General features: G+C 36.9%; 1 protein-coding gene across 1 annotated transcript in view; it reads left to right on the plus strand.

Moving 5' to 3' along the window:
* Window positions 1-271: 271 nt before the first annotated feature.
* CALCR (calcitonin receptor) overlaps window positions 272-15,292 on the plus strand; it is a 151,030-nt gene continuing 136,009 nt past the window's right edge. Inside the window, exons 1-2 of the mRNA XM_005550212.4 lie at window positions 272-305; window positions 491-707. Coding sequence (XP_005550269.1) covers window positions 602-707 — 106 coding nt within the window. The 5' untranslated portion in view covers window positions 272-305; window positions 491-601. The remainder of the gene's footprint in view (window positions 306-490; window positions 708-15,292) is intronic.

The following is a 15,292-nucleotide window of genomic DNA, read 5'->3' on the forward strand; positions in this document are numbered from 1 at the left end:
CTGGAGCGAGGCAGCAGCCGCGAGCGCAACCCCACTCGCGGGCTGGGGCGACGGGGGCTGGCGCGAGGCGCACGGAGCTCACCAGCTCTCCCCTCCCTCTCCTGGGACAGGAGGGGGCTGACTGGGGCGGCGGGGTCCGGGAGTGGCGGGGCTGGCTCTCGTCAATTCTGCTGCCACCTAGTCTGCCGCCTGTCGGGAGGCGGGCGGGGGTGGGGCGGGAGCGCAGGCGAGGATTGAGACTCTTAAGTCAGGAGAAGTTTGCGCACAGCTTCACAGCTGGGCGAGCGCAGGAAGGCGCCGGGAAGGTGAGCCTCCCGGACTTTGGGAAGGGAGAAAGCAAGCCTGGGGAAGGAACAGTTGTCTTTTAGCTGATAATACAACCTAGACTTGGGTCTGAACCATCTAAGACAGATTTAAAGTGTCAAAAAACCAGGAGAGGGGCGGAGAGGGAGGACAGAGACTAACGCAGTTTACTCTCACGTCAAACTAGGAAAGCCAGCCCCCCAGTCTCTGGGTGGGCTGCGCCGCGCGACTGGCAGCCTTCCCGGGTTGGAGAGGTGGGCACGTCCGCACCTCACCCTGCGGCTGACATCTTCTGCCCATGAGACGGACGCTGAAGCTTGGACTCCTGAATCCCTGGAGCCACACCTGCGAACGCCCTTCGCTTCTATTGAGCTGCGCCCGGCCGCCCAGTGACAGAATTCCAGGTAAGGAGGGTCTGGAAATGAGCGGGACTTAAGGATTTGGGGTGTCCAAGGGATGTTTAACAATGCAGGGGCGATAGGCACCTTGCTTTTTAATTATAGAACTGCGGTTTGATTGTGGTGCTTGAGGTTCTCATGTAGGGTCAGCTAGGACTCAGACGCTTTACTTTACCCTTAATAAAGAAAAAAGAACAATAGGTGTCCTGGGAAGAGCCAACAACTTATGGTTTCGTATTGAAGAATCTTTTGATTTCTTGTGACTTTTACTATGTTGTTAATATCAATTTTCCCTCAAAAGTTTTATTCTCCAACTTACTGGGTAGGAAAACTACGGGGGATAAAGGTGTGAATTTTCCCAAAGGGTGTTTATTAACTGACAAACAGATAATACCGGCATCTATAAGATGTGTCGTGGTTGTTCTGGATACTGGAAATGAGCACAGTAGTGAATGGAGTTGCTTGTTAGGTCATGTTTTACAGAGAATTATTTTCCAACAATCATTTATGCATAGCAGCCATTCTTCACACCTATTAGGAAAAATATGTTGTGTGCATAGTTTCCAAAAGAGTACTATTTTTCATGATGCTCTTCCCGAAGTCTGGGTGAAAGACATCAAGAAAAGCTGTGACAAATTAATTCCTTTTCTCAAAACATTCATTGTCCTTGAGGTCCAAGCCAAAAATCAACAATACAATTGAGATTAGTAAACTACCATAACGACTTTATTTAGCAAATCTACCTAAGCAAAGTTTTATATGAAAGCTTTAACCTAATATTATGTGATATTTGCAAGAAGAGAAGGCAGTGTTCCACTTGCTGATCTTCAGGAGACCCTATTTCCTGGCTGTGGTTAACCAGAATCAAGTTATCTGTGTAAGGCTATTTGTTTAAATTATTTGGTGATTGAAAGTGAAATGTTCAAAATAAGTCAAAGTTTTACAAAGTAGTTCTTAAAGCTAATCTTTAAATTATAGAGTGTCCGAGTTTAAGTCTGTATTAAAGATCATAGAAAGCAAATATTTTGTGTATTTTGACCAGTTGGCTTACCATTAAGGACGAAGTAGGAATGCTTTTAGTGTTATGGAATTTATAAAGTGTAATTTCTAATAGCATATTGCTAGCCTATGAGTTCAGTAGTAAAAGAACTCAGCTTTAAAAGGTTGAGATTGCTGGTTATACACTAGTATTATAAGAGAAACTAAGGTGATTAGATTTGTAAAACTTTTACAGTTTAAGTTGATATTCTCAGTGGGAACTCATTTCTACTCAATATTTCAACATAGCTCAAAACATCCATTAGCCGGGATTTGTTCTGGTTGAATGCCTCTAACCTGTAGCTTATTTTATGAACTATAGCCCAAGACTAATATCTGGTCATATTATAAAATGTTCTAAGTTTATTCACTGACTACATCAACACAATAAGTAAACAAGTAATCTTCATTATAACTAGTTTATAAGAACATATAAATAATCTTGGAGTTGTTTTGTTTCATGATTCTCAAAGTTAAAAAGAAATAGCTGATATAAATACAGCTTCTGTTTCTCATTTTGAAACCGGAGGTTATGATCGATGGTGGATGGAGAGCATTTGCTCTAATCAGTTAAAGAAAGGGAGCTAACTATTAGTTTAGTTGTGCCATGGCAATTCTGTTCTTGATGAACCTCTCAGACTCTGTCAATGTTAACATGAATGAAAATAATATCTATTGTTGGTTTTTATTAGAGTCCAAGTGAGATGGAAATAGGAGACGGGTAATGTTTTCAATGATAATCTAAACCAGTATTCTCAACTCGGGCAGCAAATTAGGGTTAATAGGAGAACTTTCAAAAAATACGGATGCCTAACCTTATCCCAATTCAATTAAATCAGAGTATCTGTGGAAAGGGTCTGCAATTTGATGTATTTCTTTAGGTGATTGTAGTACGCAACCAGGACTGAGAGCCTCTGACCAAGAGGGTTTCCACCAGACTTGGTAGAACTCACTGATGTTTGAGGCTCTTGATAAAAATAAATGCTGTTTGTTATATTGCTGGTCAAATAGTTTTTTCTTTTTAAAAAAGAAACATGTATGTATAAACATATATATATATATATGTATAACTTGATCTTACAATTAGAAGAAAAATATTTTAATATTTGATGTTAGATATTTAGACCATAACAGCTTCTTGGAAAAACATTTTTTATCCAGAAAACAAGCTATTGAGTTTGAAGTTGATCTGCCCAACCAGAAAATGCTTTAGTAAATGAACTCTAGCTTTGAGAGATGTTGAAAATAATACTTGATGAAACGTGCAATTTCATCTCCTTTTGCTTAAGACCTGTATGATGTGTAAGGTACAAATACATACCCTTTCGAAAGGGAAGAAAGAGAAAAATAGCATCATTCCCCTTGGCACACTAACTACCATATACCCGGTGCTAATGATAATCTAGTACTTTTATAAAAATTATGTTTTAAACCAAGAGTAGCCTTGTGAGTTACATGCTATTATTATGATTTTATGTTTGAGGAAACTGAGGAACCATTAGGTTAATGAACTTGCTCAAAGCCACGAACCAAGTAAATTAAAAATATATTTGAACCCAGGTCTTTTTAAGTTCAATGATGGATTACATTACATATTTATATACATATTTGTATTTTTTACAACTTAACAGCAGCATTTATTTAAAGATAATATAAGTTAAGAGTACAAATTTTGTCACAGCTCTGCTTAAGTTTGACTTCTGGCTCCATAACTTTCTATCTGTGTGATTTGGGCACATAATGTAACATCTCCGTGCCTCAATTTTCTTTGTAGAATAAGAATTAAATAAGTTAATATTTGTAAAGTATTTGGGTAGGTGTCTGGTGCATGGTAAGTTCTATATAAGTGTTATATATTTTATAATGTCATTCATTCAAAAAAATTTTGATTGTTATATGCCGAGCATTGCACTAAGCCTGAAGAGACATAGACAAATAAGTCATATCCCCATCCTCAAGGATGTCGTGTCTGGTAGAGAATGAGAAATACATAAGTAATCATCCCAATCAGGTATGGATCTTTCACTTAATTAAAAGCATCATTTATGTGACAACTACGTGCTTTTCAATGTGAATGTGATCTTCTAGAGCTTCATATAATGAGTGTTATAAAACCAAGTGATAAGATTTTGTGTTTTCATAATGATACTAACTTGTTTGCAATTCTAGTATCAAAACACAGAAAATCATATTAACATACGTTTCTGGCTTCCCTTATACGTTTAGAAAACCAGCAATATGGAGAGGTTTGAGGTCTTTAAATGTTTATGTTAAAAGTGAATCATGAAGATAGAACAATGGAGAAGAATCAGTAGAAAAAATGTTATCAGTATCTGTTGTTCAATACTTCTAACAGTAATTTTCTGGAATTGACTTTTCAAAAACAGTGTTGTCTGATTAGAATGTAGTTTTGTTTTGGTTTTTAAGAAAAAAAATAAAAATGTTTCAGGGAAGAAAGTGTGGATCACAGAATACAGAAAAATATCTATAATACAAGTTGGCAAGGCAACATATATCTCACTGAAGCTGGCGGCACTTCCTAGCCTATGCCTGCAGCTCTGCACAGCTGCCTGGTACCTCCGGGGTACCAGCGGATACCTGAGGTATAAGATTCTGTCTTTGTTAAAAATTAAAGTCTCGCTTTATTTGAAAAAATAGCATATAAATTGGTATTCTTTGTACCAGAATAACACATATAATCTAAACCCAAGGAGTTATTTCTCAAAGAAATAAAGTACCTGATTCAGTGAAATATTTGACTATTCCATTTCACTAAAATTTATGTTTAACTATTTCAGTAAAATTTATGTCTTTCCTCTCTCTTATCAAGTCTCAGGCTACTTTCAGATTTTCCCATGGATGCTACATATTTCTTCCTCTAAGTATCACTGCCACACCTCTAGTTTAAGTTTTTGTTATCATTAATAAAATACTTATTCTCCTGATATTCAGTCACATTAAGTTTCTTTGTGCTGAATTCAGTATTATACAACATGGTTAGACTTGCTTTCTAATCTCTAATTTTGTCCCCTTCTGTCCATAATTGTTCAGTGATTGTCCAAGGACGGCAAGACTTAGAACTCCTCTTCAGCCCAGTATTTAAGATGTCTCATGGTATAATCCTAGCTTAGCTTTCCTATCCAAGTCAGGTAGAAAACCTCAACAGCTCCTTAATTTTAGTTCTGAAGCTGTAGTTACACTAGAAAAACTGACTCCTGATTTGGAGTCCATTCTTCACTTTCAACCCTGTGCCCTTGCGTGTCAACCTCAGTCTATATTCTTCTGCCTCAAAATCGATGTGTGTGTGTGTGTGTGTGTGTGTGTGTGTGTGTGTGTGTGTGTTTGTGTGTCCCTTTACATCAATGGTTCCATTGCAGAGCTGCTTTTCTTTGGTTTTCATGTCTCGCTGCAACCCTAGTCTCACTCCCTGCCCTTTATTTGTCCGGTAGTTCAGAATTCATCATTTCAAATCTTACCTTCTTCCATCCTTAAAATGTATTAATCATTCTCCCGTAACACATCTAACAAATTTCCATCTGAATAGCTTTGCTCATATTTTAAAACTCAATACATATGCACTAAGTGCCTATTATGTCCTAGTCAGGGGATATTGTGACAGATTACAGATCCTGCTTTCATGGGGACTGGAAGAGACAGACAAACCAACAAACATTATACAGCCCTGTAGTATGTATTCCAGTAGAGAAATGCCGTGAGGGTGTCTAACCGGACACCTAACCCGGGCATCAGGGAAATTTTCTAGGGAGGTTACCCTAAAGGGGATATGATTCAGCATTGAAATGACAGAACAGAATGAGCTAGATAAGGAGGGGAAAAAATGAAGTGTTACAGGCAGGACACTAGATTGTGGCTTCAAACAACATGGTGACTTGGGGAAACCACAGGTATTTTGGTTGCCCCAGCAGGGTCTAAAGGACACAGATTATACACAAGGAAGCTTGCATGCCTACCATACTAAAGGGTTTGCATTTTATCGGGAAGATAGTAGATAGGGGTCCTTGAAGGAGTTAATATAGGTTTCTGAAATAATCAGATTTGCCATTTTGGTAGATCACTCTGGTGGAAAAATAAGAGGCATATTAGATTGAAAACAGGAAGGATACAGATTAACTGGACACCTGCAGTCTTGCTGCAGTGACAGAGGGAAGAATCAATTAGGCCTCCTTGTTGGAGATAGAAAAGGGAAAAAAAATCAGGAAATTATTTTAAAGGTAGATTTTGTAGGATTTGGTGAACTATGGAAATTAGAGGTGAGATGAAAGAGAAAAATTGTATGATGAATTCCAGGCCTCTTTCATAGATAATAAGAGAGATGTAATGTCATTCCCACCAAGTCGGGACGAGGAATATTTTGGAGAGGGAAGATAAATAGTTGAATTTGGAGGAAAAAAAATAATGTCTTTGGCTTATCCATGTGATGATGTTAAGTAGAAGTAGATATAGAAATTAGTGCCTTAAGAGAGAATTTCGTTCTAGAAATATAAATTTAAAAGACATAGTGAATCTACTTCAGCTGACAGCATAGGAATAAAGCATATTATCTCTGGAGAAGTAAAAACAGGGAATAAAGAAAGAAAACATACAGGAAAAAAAAGGTAGAAAATTAAAGGAAAAGTAAAACATCCTGGAAAATACAAATATTTAAAGGGAAATGGGAAACAATCCTGTAAAAAAAGACAGGTGAAAGACTACAGGAGAGAGAGAGAGAGAGAGAGAGAGAGAATGTAATTTTATGGAAGTCAGGGAGGAGAAAGCGAGCACTCATGCGGGATGTTACCAGTAGATCATCAAGTGGGACAAGGACTGAGAGCTCACAATTGGATTTAATTGAGAGCAATTTTAATCGTGAGTTGGGTGGGGGTCGAGAAATAAATGTGAAGTGAGGAAATGGAGACACTGATTGTACACAATAATTTCAATCAGTTTGAGACGCCTGCCTTACTTTACTTTCCCTTTTTGAAAGGTGCAGTCTCCTAAAGCTTAACTTACATGCTGCTTCCTTCTTTTTAGCCTTTCCTGGACAGCGTTTAATTCCCCCAACCAAGATGTCATATTATATCATGATTGATATCTCTTATTTTAGAGTTTCCAGAGGTCCTGCGCATGTGAGCTGTGTGTTTGTGTATGTATGAATATATAGGTATATATTAAATACCCATGTATTATGTAAAGTATTCTTCTCTGTTGCTATGCATTCATTGAAATAATTTTCTCAATCTCTTTATTATGACAGTGTATTGGGGAAAAAATGAGTTTCTAAGCCCCTGCCCTCAAGAATAATGATCTGGAAATTCTAGTATTTATGCATATACCAAATATTTCCCAGACTGTTTGTGTACTTAAAAGTTGCATAGAGCAGTCATAAAAAAAGGATGAGTTCATATCCTTTGCAGGGACATGGATGAAGCTGGAAACCTTCATTCTCAGCAAACTATCACAAGGACAGAAAACCAAACACAGCAAGTTCTCACTCATAGGTGGGAATTGAACAATGAGAACACTTGGACACAAGGCGGGGAACATCAGACACCTGGGCCTGCCCGGGGGCTGGGGGCTGGGGGAGGGATAGCATCAGAAGACATACCTAATGTAAATGATGAGTTGATGGGTGCAGGAAACCAACACGGCAAATGTATACCTATGTAACAAACCTGCATGTTGTGCACATGTACCCTAGAACTTAAAGTATAATTAAAAAAGAAAAACCTTTTTATAAAAAAAAGTTGCATCCATAAATTTTTCAGGACAAATATAGCAATTTTTGAATCACAAATTATACCATTTTATACTTGTTTTATGGTGGTTTAATCTCCCTTTTGTATTGTAGATAGCGTCCTGCTAATTTTTCTTATTTCTCTACCAGATTACAAAGGACAGAGTTATCATTTATTTCTTTGTCCCAGCACATCCAGGAGACTCTCTCTTCTCTTAGAGAAATGAATTAAAACTTCCCTAAATGTGTCCATAAATACAGTTTTTTTTTTCTCCTGCAGTGATTCTTGCCACACTAAGGCTTAAAGTTTTCTTGTTTTAAGGTATCAACTAGCTGTTTCCCCAGAGCTTTAAGCTATTTATCTGTAGTAATTCCTCCAAACCAATAATTCATTCATATTCTTAACATCCATTCTTCTATTTTGGGTTTGAGTTGGTTTTCTTTAGTGAGCATTTAAAACATAGCACGCATATTCGGAACATAGCATTCAGTTTAATCATGCAGAACTGTTACAGCCCTCTGCTCTCTTAATCACAAAGTCATGCCTCTATTTCTCCTCTGCTTCTAGGACTAGGCTGGAGCTACTTAGGTGGTATTTATGCCTCTTATAGGCAAGAAAAAAAAAACCCAAAAAACATTTTTCCTTCTCATTTTCCCAATGTGGATCCAAGCCCTGAAAGCAATTAATCCTAAATTGTTTGAGTAGCTAATTTATTCTCTAGTGAGGTGTTCATAAAGTCAACACAGGTAACAAGGGAAAAAGAAGGAATCAAGTTCACAAATATTAATAATTTTTAAAGAAAGCATTGCTTTTTCAGATTTCTTCTCTAGTGAGGTGTTCATAAAGTCAACACAGGCAACAAGGGAAAAAGAAAGGAAAATTGTACTGCTGCCAAATTTAAATTTTAAATTGACTTGACTCATCCATTAATTAATCCAACTTCCAGCCTAATTATTTGTTTCTAACCTTAAGTCTGACTGACAGAATTCTTTCAAGTATAAGGATGTATCGTAGAAAACAGTGGTGTTTATGGACATTGGAATGGAATCTCTTTAGCCCAAGATTCACAGAAGTTCATGGCACAGGGTACATAGCAATGCAAATTTCTTTAGCACCTTCTTCCCTGGGCCTACTACAGGACTGAAAGGACAGAATGATATTAGACCACTTTTTCATTACTAACATCACATAGACTGCAAAGGTGGCACTAAAGCAAAATCCCAGCAAAGTGGTGAATGATCCTTGCTCGAGGGCCAATTTAGAAAAAAATAAGAATTTACTGGGTTGCTTCTTTTCCCATTCAAAATGAAAACGATTGTATTGCATCCCATGAGGAAAATACATATTCTTCAAATTAGATGTGTTATTTTAGTGAATACAAGGTCAATGAGAAACTTAGCGTTTCTTCTCAGCTACTGAAATATTAATATCTGGGCATATTTGAAGAGTAGCAATGTGGAGTCCACAAATATCAAAACTGGAAGCTATGGTCTGCATTTTAATTTGTTAAAGAGGCATTTCTAGTATTTGAAGTAATGCCATATATCTTCTTGATAACTAATATTTTACCCTTATTATTATTCAGGAGCCCAATGCATTCATTAAAGAGGAGACCATGGCAGAGATGACGTATTTTCCAACCAGGAGGTAATACTTCTGCCATGAGAACTCCAGCCTTCTGACTCCACATCTAGTGCTCTCCTTAAAGGAACTACAAAGCTGCAGGGAGCCATAAGTGAATGCAGAAAAATATGTGCATTAATGTACTTATAGATGACCTCAAAGACAGTTAAACACATGAATAAGAGTGGCTCTGCATTACATTGTATAAGAGGCAGAACTTGTCTCTCGTGTCCCCTCCCCTTCTCCTAGTTTGTCCCGCACCTACCATTTTATATAGCATTCTCATTTATTCTAGAAGTTGGCCTTCCCAAGGAAAAGCCTCATTGTTTGAATCGTTCCACAATATCTCTCTCAACCCCCATTGCCCCTACTTCAAAATTAATTACTTTTATTTTGCCCTATTCCTACAACGCCTTTCTGCAAAGTAGGACATAGTGAAGTAAACACTGACTACCTTCAGGAAAAAAAAAAAATGGCTGTGCAGTGGCCCACTCCTGTAATCCCAGCACTTTGGGAGGCTGAGGCAGGTGGATTGCCTGAGGTCAGGAGTTCGAGACCAGCCTGGCCAACATAGTGAAACCCCGTCTCTACTAAAAATACAAAAAATTAGCTAGGGGTGGTGGTGTGTGCCTGTAATCCCAGCTACTTGGGAAGCTGAGGCAGGATAATTGCTTGAACCTGTGAGGTGGAAGTTGCAGTGAGCCAAGATAGTGCCATTGCACTCCAGCCTGGGCAACAAGAGCAAACCTCCATCTCAAAAAAAAAAAAAAAAGTGTATTATCAATATTAACAATATGTTCTTTGATCAAATGTGTTTGAGTCTTTATTCCTAAACTTGAAGAAGCTTTATACTAAACTTTAGCATGTTAAAAGTTTAATATCCACTGCCTCTAAAGTAGGCAGACCACTGTCATCTATCACTTGGACTACTCCAACAACCTTCCATCTGACCTGCTCGCCAGCATTGTGCCCTCCCACACATTCACCACTTAGTACCTAAAGTACTCTCTTTCTGGTAGATTCTCAGAAATTAAATGATAGTGTTGACACTGATTGGAATATAATCTAAACAGACACCAGTGTGAAACTTTGATCAATCCCCGATTCCCAGAAATGTATAATTTCTACTTTCTAAAAAAGAGTAAGTTGTGAAAACTTTCTAGAAAACTCGGATATGAAATAGACATTGAAATATTTCAATAATAGCAATAATGGTAATAATAGCTAACACAGAGTACTTACTATGAGCCAGTAATTTTCTATGCCTTTTATCGATTTTAATATGTTTTAATTTCACAGCCACCCTCTGAGGTAAGTACTTTTGCATGCTTTTACTCACAAGGAAACTGAAGAACAGAGAGGTAAGTAACATACGGAAGAACACGCAACTAATAAGATGGATTCGGAAATGAACCAAGGAGGTCTGACTCCAGTATGTAAGTAGATCAGAAAAGGGAAGTGTGCTCATTATAAATGCATGACAGCCAAAGCTCTGTTGTTAGGATATAAAATGTCTTTCAGTTTTGCATTTTGTGTGCCTTTGAGCAGCAGATCCGTGGATAGAAAGTCAAGAGAATTAAATAGTGATTTTTCTTATTTATTCTAAATATTAACCTCTGCAGCTGTCATGGGATATACTCAGGCTTATAATATTCCACTCTGCATTGTGGTTTACACAAAAGGGAAATTGTGCTTTGCCAGGTTGACATCCCATTCATAAAAATTAGAGTCAAATGCAAAAACCTAATCTACTTTACTGTTTTAAAGGTGCAATTTCTACTAACAAAATGCAAAATACAACTCTTAGCAAAACATGGCTTTAAATAGAATTTCAAAACTATACTTTGATTACTTACATGAAAATTAGTCAGAAACCCATGGTATGTGTGGTTTTAATGATGTGGAGAGAAAAAGAGTGGTCTAAAAATGGCAAGAAAAAAATACATTGAATTTTAATTAGGCTAAAAATAGTCAAGTTTCCTATTCACTCACTTGGAAATGATAAACTTTCCAAGATCTATTTTGGAGCATGGCGACTCTTTTCCATGTGTTCGAAATGGTCTCATTTCCCTATATGATGACTACCTTGGCAGTCTGTGTACTTGTGCAATGGGAGGGATCTGTTCTGATACTCAAAGGAAACTTTGTGTGTACTTCCATGTTCAGGCTACTCAGCCTTTTGCAAGTGACTTTTATTTACTATCTCTGATATTTTTAAATTTATTTACCATATTTGAGGTTATTTTCTTTTCTAATTTAATTTTAGCTCTTTTGTTTACTGTTTTTAAATTTTTCATACGTTCTATATTTGCACATGCTTTAGTCTAAAGCTCTTTCCCTTTCATTGCTCCAGCTCATTTTAAGAATAATAAAAGAAAGAATATTGATCTCAAACCTTAACTGCTTACATTAGATTATCCAATTTCCCCATGAATTAGAAAATTGTTAGGATATTCTTTATTGAAGAACCAAGATTAGAGTAATACAGGCTGATTTTATCTGTTTGTTTTATTCCATCACTGTCTAGAATCTTCCAACAGGCCAGATTTTGCCCCACATTAAATAAAAGGGAGGTTTGGGTTCCAGATATAACCGCAGTGATGACTAGTGGGCAATAGGTGTGGGAGATAAATGCACCATGGTTGACTCCTAGAATTGTCCAGGACACCTGAAAATATGAGCTTATGCAGGAGAGAAAGCAAGTATATCTGGTCTTACCATCATTCATATCCAAGCTGAAGGTGTTTCTAAAATTATAATGTCTTCATTGTTTTTTTTTGTTGTTGTTGCTGTTGTTCCTTTTTATAATACTTGTAAGTAGAGCTTCAGAATAGATATTGGTCAGTCTTTAAGTGAAAATCATGTATATGTTTTGCTTTTAACACTATTATCAGGCTTTTGATACATGCCAAGTTATGTACAAACATGCATTACCTCATTTAAGCTCCACAGCAACTCTGAAAACTAGGTACTTTATCTCAATTTTACAGAATATGAAGACTGAAAATCAAAGAAGCTAAATAAATTAATAATCGTATGAAATAAGAATAAAAATAATAATTACTAATAATAGTGTTAAGTTAAATTTAAAACTAACATTTATTGAGGACTTAATATAAAGATTCTTGGATGAATCATTCCATTTAATTTTCATAATAATCATATTATTATGAGACTTACCTGATTTATTGTTATATCCATTTTAACTCCAGGAAATGATGAGGCTTAGAGACATAAAGATCATACAAGCAGAAGCAGAGGTAGGATTTAAACCTAAAATACCTAACTACAGAGCTCACGGTCTGAATCGCAGTCCTATACTCCTACTAAAGACAGAGCACACATTCTTATTCAGGGCCTGTTTGCTGAACAGCCTGTGATTTTTCAGGGTCTCAAACAGCTTTTAATCTAAAACAGTGGTTCTCAAATGTGGTCTAATGATCCATGCTGATCCATGACAGGGTTTCGAGATTTCACTGTCTGGCAGCAAAATAAAAAGATAGAAGATAATTTTAAGAGTTTTTCTTACCATTAAGTATGTTCAATTTAAAGAATCACACTTGGTTCTGGGATTATATCCTTTCTTTTCCGGATCAAAAATATCCCTTCTTTTTATCTAATGATGGTGATAGTTGATGATAGTATAGTTTTAAACTTTTTTAATTAAAAATTATAACTTTCTTAACCATATGTCCCCTGCCTCACACTGTGGACAACGGAGAAGGAATTGTATTTATTTATTTGGAAAATTTAAAAATCTGGGCTCTTTTGAAAAAGCAAAGGCCGGGCGCGGTGGCTCAAGCCTGTAGTCCCAGCACTTTGGGAGGCCGAGACGGGTGGATCACGAGGTCAGGAGATCGAGACCATCCTGGCTAACACGGTGAAACCCCGTCTCTACTAAAAAAATACAAAAAACTAGCCGGGCGCGGTGGCAGGCGCCTGTAGTCGCAACTGCTCGGGAGGCTGAGGCAGGAGAATGGCGTAAACCCGGGTGGCGGAGCTTGCAGTGAGCTGAGATCCGGCCACTGCACTCCAGCCTGGGCGGTAGAGCGAGACTCCGTCTCAAAAAAAAAAAAAAAAAAAAAAAGAAAAAGCAAAAATGCTCTTAGGGAATGAAGGGTGGTACCCAAAGCAACCTCTGTAAGAGTGTCCAAGATTAAGCCTTATGCTAGTCAGTACCATCTTATGGTTTTTAAGGAATTTTCAATGATGCAGGTTACACTTGAAAGAAAATGATGTTGTTAGTGTATAAACATATTTTTACAGAATAGCACTGTTCAAATACAAAACACTTAAGTTTTGGCTGAGTCATGTGCCTGCAACCTACTAAGTGCTTTCACATTCAGCATCTCATTGGATCTGCACCCAACATTCCATGACACAGTGCTACTGTAACAGAAAGGAAATGCAACAGGACATACTTCTTATTAGTATTATTCAACCTCTCTTAGCCTCAGTTTCCTTTTAGGAATGAATTGTTTCTATCTTAAAGGATTATTTCATGGATTTTAAATAATGTAGGAAAACTTTGGTCATGGCACAAGGCTTATAGCAGTCAATAACTGCTATCTATTGTTGCAATTATTATGATCCTCATTTTACAAATGAGAAAACTACAACTCAGATTAAAGCATGAGTTAAAGTAGTTCATCTGGTTAAGTGATGAAGTTGGAGCTTGAGACAAATTCTATCTGCATCCCCCAAGTTTCTTTTGGTTATCACTCACCCATAGTTCTATATGAATCCCAAACCATCTCTTCACTATCCCACACAACAATTTTAGTAATGGTTAGAAGCTGAGAAATGCCACTGATCTAAATGTGCCTCCACCATTCTGTAGATATGTGTCTTTGATGTCTTTGTCCACATGGTCACAGCAAATAAACTTTTCAGTAGAAAAATCAAATAAAATTTAAAATGATTCATTGTACATATCAATCCAATAAAAGTTGCATTAGAACAAATAGAAGTATAAATTAAAATTGTAAAGCTTTTCAGATGATCTGAAAAGTGGGATCCTACAGTGCATAAAGGAAGCTGTGGCTGAAGGTCACCAGTTTAAGGGAAGATAAAATTTGAAGGTGGACCAATAATTTTTATATCTATAAAAGATACCTCAACGTATAATAGGTGCATACCAGCAGATATATTTTTCAAAATTGTTAGATACCAATAGTCAGTGTGCTTATTTATGTTTATTTTGTTTTTGGTTTAAATTACCTGGAGAGTGACATCATCTCTCTAGGGTAGAACATTGTTTTAATTGTCAATGGAAAATTAGAAAAAGTGGACATGTCACTGATTCCTTAGTTAAAAACTTTATTTTCATCATAATTCTAAAGAATAAAGAGTTTCTGTCTTTTTAAAGAGAAAGCAGAAGTATGACATAGTTCAGTTCTCAGAGGGAGAAAATGAGGAAGGAAAAACAATCTCTTTTCCTTTCTTTCAGAGGGCTTTATTTTTATCTTACTGTAACATACTTATTAGGGTCCCATCTCTTGTTTTGAGCTCATCAGAGATTTGGATTTTAAATAGTTGTTTCTAATATATTCAGAGACAAGTAAATACTGAATATACATGGTGTTGTGAGAATGAGCATCACAAACTTAAAGGATTTAACAGTTATTAAGTTTCATACCTTACTGTTATTTAGGGTGCAAATTTGCAGCAGAGAGATTGTTACATGTTTTGTCAGCCACCAGACAGAAAGGATAACAAAGCCCCGATCTCCAAAGGGAAGTTGAGTTATAAGAGACTGGAATACCAGTGAGAAGTATGAGAGAGTGGGTGGGAGATAATGTTTGAGAATCTCTTTTGCTGCCCCCAATTTATGAAAATGGCTTGAAAATATTTACAGTAAAAGACCGAAATATTTCCTCAAAGATTAGCTTTGCTCCATTAAAAGTAATGAGTAAAAATATTTAAAAAAAAAAAAGTTTTAAGTACCTGAGTATCTTGCCAGCAACTTAACACCACTGTTAAAAGTGAGGAGAGACACAGCTTTCATCATTGGGACTGCAGGTTTATTTCAGGTAATGGAAATATTTTGGATGAAATAAGAGATTGACTAATGACACAAATAAATCATTCTGCTAAGCTACAAAAGGTCAAAGGTCTTTGTACATAACCCAGGAGGGTGTGAAAGGCACTTTTTAATAGGCAAGCTGTAGAAAACCAGATTGGCCTGGTTCTGCC

The sequence above is a fragment of the Macaca fascicularis genome, chromosome 3, assembly GCF_037993035.2.
Source record: "Macaca fascicularis isolate 582-1 chromosome 3, T2T-MFA8v1.1".
In the NCBI taxonomy this organism is placed as follows: Eukaryota; Metazoa; Chordata; class Mammalia; order Primates; family Cercopithecidae; genus Macaca; species Macaca fascicularis.